Raw genomic sequence first — 7828 nt, 5'->3', positions numbered from 1 at the left:
GACCACATTTCTGATGAGTAAACTATTATTTTATTATTTATTTAATTTCTATGGGATTATATTAAATTCGTATTAAAGTTTCGTTAAGAAATTTTGATATTTATTTCGTTAATTAAGTAAATAGGACTAAATCGTAAAAAGTGTAAAAATTGGGTTCTATTAGTTAAAAAGGTTCAATAGTCATGAAATCTTAAAATAAAGGACTTGAATGGTAAATATACCATTTATAAGTTAGTGGATAGTTATAGACAAGGTTTTAATGAAATTTTAATAGTTTTAAAAGGTTAATTTGGTAAATTGATAATTAAGTTAAAATGTTAAGTAATTAAAAGGTAAAAAGATATCATATTCTTGTTCTTTTCATGCCAAAATTGTTTCCCACCAGTAGAGAAGAAAGTTAGGCTCTTCCAAGTTCCTTTGATGCTTGTAAGTGAATACAAGCCCCGTCTTTTATATTTTTATGTTTTTGAGTTCGTTTTAGCTTAATCTAGCTAGCTCGGGGGTTAATTTGCAAAAATTTTAAAGGTTAAGGCACTTTCCATGGATTTTTTTGAATGATTTTTTATGTTTGTTGATAGATTACGAATTCTTATTGTAAAATAAACATGTTTTGTTAAGTGATTTTTTTGTGAAATTACATTTAGGGTTAAATTGTTCAAAGTATAAATTCATGGGTTTTATTGTGAAATATTGGTAATAATGGATTTTTTTCAACGTGCCTTGTAACTTTGGTTAAGTTGGATTTAGGTTAAAATAATTAGATTTCAAGTTATGAGCTTAAGGACTAAATTGTGAAAAGTCAAAGTATTAGGGGCAATTTTATAATTTTGCTTAAATATGAATTATAAATTAAATTGAATTCTAGAAATACTTAATTGAATGAAATTATTTATTTAGATCAAGATAAACCACAATCAAACTTAAATCAACGAAAAGCTAAAGCTTCGGATTAGTTCGAATTATATTTCTACACCCTAGTTATCAAAGGTAAGTTCATATGAACTATGATCGTTTTAATGTTAGCTAAATTTAATGTTTAGTATGTTGTTTTAAAATAAATGAATCTATATATATAATGTATCCATGTTATGATGAATTGAAGGATAACGAGTCCCAGTTTAACCTTAAGAATTCTTAGAATACAAATGACATGTCATTAGGGATTTCATGTTTCGGGTGCTAGTCTTGAATGTCCTACTGATGGCTAAGGTCTTGCATTTTTTTTGGATTCTCCATAGCTCGTGTGAGTAGCATCGTGTAGCTTACATTCTGACCCACAACTTGTGTGAGCATTGATGTAAAGAAAAGGTTACAGTTATATGTAAATGCACACAATGTGTGAGCTATCTCGAGTATCCGATATATTTCTAGATGGTTCAACGGGTAAGAAAATGAATGGAACGGTAAGTAAGTTAATGGAAATTTTCATGACTTTATGAAAAGGTTGATGCATATGTAATGTATCTTATGAAATCTACTTATGATATAAATGAGCTTATATGTGTTGTTGATGAATCTATTAACATGTGAGCTTAATGATGCTTGAATAGGCTTATACTAAGTCATGGCATTGGTAATGGTTTATGCTCAATCATTGAATTGTGTTATTGAGGTGGTAAGTTATGTTTAAGTTTATATGAGCTTAGTAAGCACAAGTTGCTTACGTAGTTGTTTTCCTTTGTTTTATAGATTATCAGAAGCCCGATCGGTTGGAAGCTTGTCAAAGACCTATCATGCTATCCAACAACCATTTCGGTAGTTTTTGAATATTTTGGTCAAGGTTAATAATGGCATGTATAGGATGCTTTGTGATGGTATTTTGTGAATGTGTTAATGGTGATTTGGTATGTATATGCTTTGAAGTTTATGTTTGGTTTGGTGAAACTTAATATCTCACCAAATCATGTCATTTTGGTAACTTTCAAATGCTTGTAAATAAGGTTTTTGGTTGGTATATTTGTGGTGACATGCAAATGAACATATGTGATGTTACTTGGCAGATTAGGATCTAGGATGGTATGTTTGGAAGATGACAATGTTAGCATGTTTTGGTAATTGATGTTTTGATACAATTGTGGTGCCTTTGAATGGCATATTGGTTAGGTGATTCAGGATGTTTGAAATGGTATGTTTATGTGTGTTTGGATGGTGTTTGAATCCCTTGAACGTGTGCCTAAATGTTTTGAATGTTTAGGTATAAATTGGACTTGAAATAGCTTGATTTTAGGTAAATTTTTGGGTTCACATGACCTGGGACACGGGCTATCCAATAGCCGTGTGACACACTCGGCCTAGTAACATGACCGTGTGTCATTTGAAAGTTTTTTAGTGTTTCAAGTCGGTGAATTACACGGCCTATCACATGGCCTGGCACACGTGCGTGTGTGGCAATTGAGAGAGTTGCACGGCCTGCCATACGGGCGTGTAGGGCAACTCAGAGAGTTACACGGGTGAGGACACGGGTTGGGACACAGTCGTGTGTCCCTTGTTCGAATGTTGCACGACCTCAGCTATGTCACACAATCGTGTGACCCTTGTTTTCACATTTTTGTATCCTTTTTTTAAAACTTTTGTTTTGTTCTGAATTAGTCCCGAATTGCTTTTAAGCTATTTTTAGGGCCTCGAAGGCTCGATTTAAGGACAAAATGTATGTGAATGGTTAGTTCACAATAAACTTAATTTATTTTATGTTATGATGTTAAACGATTTCTGGTTGAATAGTAATGCTCTGTAACCATAATCTAGCGACGGAGACAGGTTAGAGGCGTGGTAAAATGGTGACCAAAAAGTAAAATTTAACCAATTAGGATTTTGAACCCTTTAGATCCCTATTCCAAGAATTAATTTAAAAATGGACGTCAATTGGCCACTTTAGCTTTATGAATTGATTTTTGTGCATTTTTGGTTATTTTACAATTTAGTCCTTCTAGGTACTAGATAGTGTAATTAACCATTGATAATGATTTGTTGTACTATAATACTTTGTGAGTAGCTAGCTAGACTTTTTGTTTGCATGCATTTTCATTGTTGATCACTTTACCACTCAAACTCTCTTGGGTTCGATCCTTGGAATACTTTGTGTTCTGTTATAACACGAAAATATTACAATTGGCTTGTTACACTTGCAGATAACCGCTATATTTTTTATTGTATTTGTGTTGATTTCATGCCTCGACACATGCACACTGGGACTTGGTCATATCTCTAAAAAATTATCTTATTCACATTGTAGAAACAATCAATCGTAACTAATAAATCAAACTAAATTTCTATTAATTTAATTCATTATAAATCTAAAATTATTTATCAATATACGAGATTTATGCAGAATAATATAAAATAAGTAAAATAAAATTCAAAACAACCATAGATCTAGAAATAAAAAATATTGTTAAAAGATTATATTAAAAATAGAAAATGAATTCCAAAAGTATAAATTATAATTTTAAAAATTGGCAAAATGAAGCATATACAATAAAATCTCTATAAAATAATATCCTTAGTAGCCGAAGGAATTATTATTTTATCGAGGTTATTAGTTTATTGATAAATGAATATTTTATTAATTTAGAGAATATTTCATACTTTATGCATGTTTTTTTTATCAAAATCCAATATGCATGTAGTTGTAATGAATCAAAGTTAATTAGTTCATGTAACAAAAAAAAGGAGTTAATTAATTGGTTCATGTAACCAAAAGGAAAAAAGTTTGGTTCATGTAACCAAAAAGAAAAAAGAGTTAAATGGTTTCAAAATCCAGTACATATATATTCATTGGATAGATTAAAAATTTTATTATAAACAAACACATGTACGTATCAAAATATTATAATTCATATAATCTTTTCCTCCATGGCTTCCCATTTGAAAGGTGTAAAAAAGTCTACATTGGCAGATGAGATGAGAAAAACATTATGTGATTACAAAAATGAGCATCCCTTTTCAAGTTAAAAAATTTGCAACAGTGGGTTCAATAAACATTTGATCTCTCTGTTAGCCAACCAACAATATCAAATACTCTTAAAAGTTCATCTGAATATTTGTCAAAAGAAATAAAGAATAGCAATGTTAAAAGGCACAAATCAGCCAAATATCCCGAATTAGAGAAGGTATTGTATGAGTGGTTTCTCCAATACCAAGAGAAAGTATATGACTAGAGAAATGATTCAAACTATAGCAAAAGAGTTTCTACAGAAAATGTATGGTGATGCAAATTCTGAATTTAACTTCTCAATTGGTTGGTTAAAACGGTTCAAGGAAAGACATGAGATTAAGTCTTATAGAAGATTTGGTGAAAGTGGTTCAATTGTTATGGAGAATATTAAAGATGCTTTACCTCAAATAAGAGCTAAATTGGAAAATTTTGATTGGAAGGATATCTATAATATGGATAAAACAGGCTTATCTTATTGTTTGCAAGCAGATCATTCACTGGCTACAAAGCATTAGAAGGACAAACAAAGGTCAAGGAATGACTTACTGTTGTAGTTTTGTTGCAATGGGGATGGTTCAGATAAAGTGCCTCTTTGGATTATTGGTAAGTTTGCTAATCCTATATGCTTTATTGACAATCTTAATTGTCATTATCGAGCCAACAAAAAAGCATGGATGACTGGATTACTTTTTCAAGATTTTGTTCGCTGGTTTGATGCTAGAATGACTGGTAGAAAGGTGTTGCTTATAGTAGACAATTGTCCAGCTCATCCCAAGGTTATTGAAGACTTGAGAAACATTGAATTATTCTTTTTGCCTTCAAATTCAACATAAAAAATTCAACCATGTGATGTTGGAATTATTAGAGCAGTTAAGATTTATTATCGGTGTTGCTTTTATTTTAGAATCTTGGAAGAGAAATAAATCTTGAAAAGATTAATGTATTGAATGCAATCCATTTTATTAATGTTGCTTGGAATATTGATGTGAAGCCTAAAACTATTGCAAATTGTTTCCGACAATGCAAAATTCGATCCAAGGAGGATATGCCTCTCGAACAAGAAATTAGTGATGTTGAAGGCATTCATAAATTAAAAGAAGTAATTTCTGATTTACACTATAGAAATGTCATGGATGTTGAGCAGATTTTGAATTATCAAAGTGAAAATGAATCTTTGATGGAGTCACCTACGGATGAAGAAATTATTCAAGGAGTAATAGATGTGCCAGCTAATGACGAGCAAGATCCAAATGGCAATAGTGTTTTACCATATGTTTCTCCAAAAGAGACTTTTCTAGCTGTGGATAGCTTGAAGAGTTATTTAATCCAACACGAGAAGAATATACCAGATTTGGTTTATGGCATTTTAAAAGTTAAAGATGAAATTGTATTTGATTCACATGCAAAGAAGAAGCAGTTAACTATAGATGCATATTTTAGCAAAGAATAAAATTGAAAAAAATAAAAGTTGTCTAGAAAGCACTTTAGTTTTATGTATTGTATATAAAATTTTCAGTATATTTAATGAATTATTATTTTATATTTCCTTTAGGCCCTTAAGGATTTTTCCAAAAATTATTATCTTATGCATTTAGCAAGATTATTATTTTATTATCCCCTTGGCCCAAGTTGGGACCGAAAAAAATTATTATTTAACCAAAATTATTAATTTATTGAATATTTCATTTATCAAGATTTTATTGTATTCTTAATTTTCTTTCCAAATTGATTTTGAGAAAAAAAAAGATATAGAGAGAGAGAATGTCATTCCTAATAGCATGTAAAAAAAATTTGGGAGAAAAATACATGAGAAAAAAAAAAGGCATTTAGATTTATGTAAAATTCATGCCAAAGCATGAAACCAAATCAAGTTATGCGAAATTATCTACATAGTAAGATTTCTCTTAAGATGCCCAAGACAAACATAAATTATAATATTATTTCTTTTGAACTTTGTTGACTATAGAAAAATTGATCGAAAGATGTTGTATGTACATGTAGGCTATTCCAAGACCAAAACAATTCCAGAATAAGTAGATAATATGACTGCAATGACGATTGTGAGCCACCAATCTTGGAATTATGGACATTTGATACAAATTCCTTCCGACATTCTCGTGAAAACAATTGGATCTTTTTATTGCTTTGGTCAATTTAGAATAGGAAAAGTTGATGGTTCAACCATGATATTTCAGACTCTACTACCAATCTTTCGTAGATGAAAACAGTCACTTCCAAATTGATGTTACTGAGAGAGAATTTTTTTGAGAAATAAATATTATGATTAAATGGTAATTACGAATTTTATCTACACATCTTTCAGAAAAAGTTAAATTAAAATAACGACAATATCCCTATTAATTTTTAATGACTCCAAAAAGAATTAGATTTATATATTATATGTTATATACATAAAATTAATATTAAAAATTCACTTTTTGACTAAGAAACTAAAAACAATAATTAATCAATAAAAAATCAAATTGAAATTCGAGAATAACAATAATTTTGAGATTCAACCATGAAATCATTAACGTTGATGTTTGTGTTAGAAAATTACATTTTCTTCGTCTTTATAGTCTTAAAAAATTCTTCTACAATTTCTATTTAGAAAGTAAAATATTCACGATCTTCGTTTTTTTATATAATGTGAGATAAAAATACTCCATTAACAAAATTCCTATGAATAAAGATTTGAGAAGTTGAATTTACATCTCTACTACAATTCAAAAATTGAAAATGAATAAGTAAAAGAAATACATAAAAAACGAAAGTCATGCACATGAATAAAAACAAAAGCATAAATAAAACTTGGATGAATGAACCGACAAAAGTGAATCTAATAAAAAGGAAAAGAAATTCTATGGATTTAAGGGTTTTTTAAGATGTAATAACAAATACAGAGAATAAATCATTTATAAAAGAGGTAATCAACAAATTGAAAATGTAACCTAAAATTTAAAAAATTAAGGATAAGATACATTATAAAAATTAAATGTCAACATTTATATTTAATAATTAGGAAGTTGAAAAGTTTGAGAGTATTTTTATTATTTTTTAGGGGAGAGCATTTTATTTTTAAATATCACATATCTACCTAAAAAAAGAAAATTGTTGATAAATTTAAGAATTAAACTAAAAATTGTTTTACTTTATTAAATCTAAAGGATTAAGAGGGAATATTAAATGCTTTATATAAAAATTATAAATATAAATATTTATTAATTTTAGTTATTTGTATCTATTTTTTATAACTGTCGAAACCACTTTTTAAAGGGATGTTTGAAAAATGGGGATCGACTTTTGAAAAACGAAAACGGGAGTCGCCACCAACCTTTTTAGGTGTGATTGGATCACCTTATAAAACGTTTTGGTCTACGAAAATTAAAAAAATAGGTTCGGGAGTCGGTTACGTACGAGGAAGGATTAGCACCCTCGCAACGCCCAAAATTGGTACCAAATTGAATAGTTTTCTGTCTTAATGTCAAAAATTTGAAAGGATTTAAAAATAAGATCCCTTTTTTAAAACCGGAATTATTTAAGTTGAAAACTCGAGATTCCTTAGCTCTGAAAGAATATAAACATCACATCCAACATGATAGGACACGATATTCTTAAACTCTCGTAACTAAAATCATCTCGTGATTTACAAAATCTATTTAGAAGGATACTTTAGGCATTTAGACAAACGGGAAATCGCAACCCAGCATGTTAGGGCACTATTTCCCGAATTCCTTAATACGAAAAATATTACCTCATTTTAGAAAAACTTTTGGATAAAATATGACAATTAAATGAAATATATATATTTTTTAAAATAATGATTTGAATAGAATTTTAAAAAAAATTTACTAAGAGTAATATTAAAAAAAATTAAAAAATGAAAGAGTTTGA

At 29.1% G+C, this 7828-nt stretch overlaps 1 protein-coding gene across 1 annotated transcript; it reads left to right on the top strand.

Moving 5' to 3' along the window:
• The first annotated feature begins 4197 nt into the window (after positions 1-4197).
• Positions 4198-5384, top strand: LOC107921438 (CENP-B homolog protein 2-like). Its single transcript, XM_016851290.1, has 3 exons — positions 4198-4411; positions 4514-4710; positions 4839-5384. The coding sequence occupies exons 1-3, from the start codon at positions 4198-4200 to the stop codon at positions 5382-5384; spliced, it is 957 nt and encodes a 318-aa protein (XP_016706779.1).
• The last annotated feature ends 2444 nt before the right edge of the window (positions 5385-7828 follow it).

The sequence above is a fragment of the Gossypium hirsutum genome, chromosome A12 (genome assembly GCF_007990345.1).
Source record: "Gossypium hirsutum isolate 1008001.06 chromosome A12, Gossypium_hirsutum_v2.1, whole genome shotgun sequence".
In the NCBI taxonomy this organism is placed as follows: domain Eukaryota; kingdom Viridiplantae; phylum Streptophyta; class Magnoliopsida; order Malvales; family Malvaceae; genus Gossypium; species Gossypium hirsutum.
Note: the sequence above shows the minus strand (reverse complement) of the source record. Positions and strands in the feature narration are given on the sequence as shown.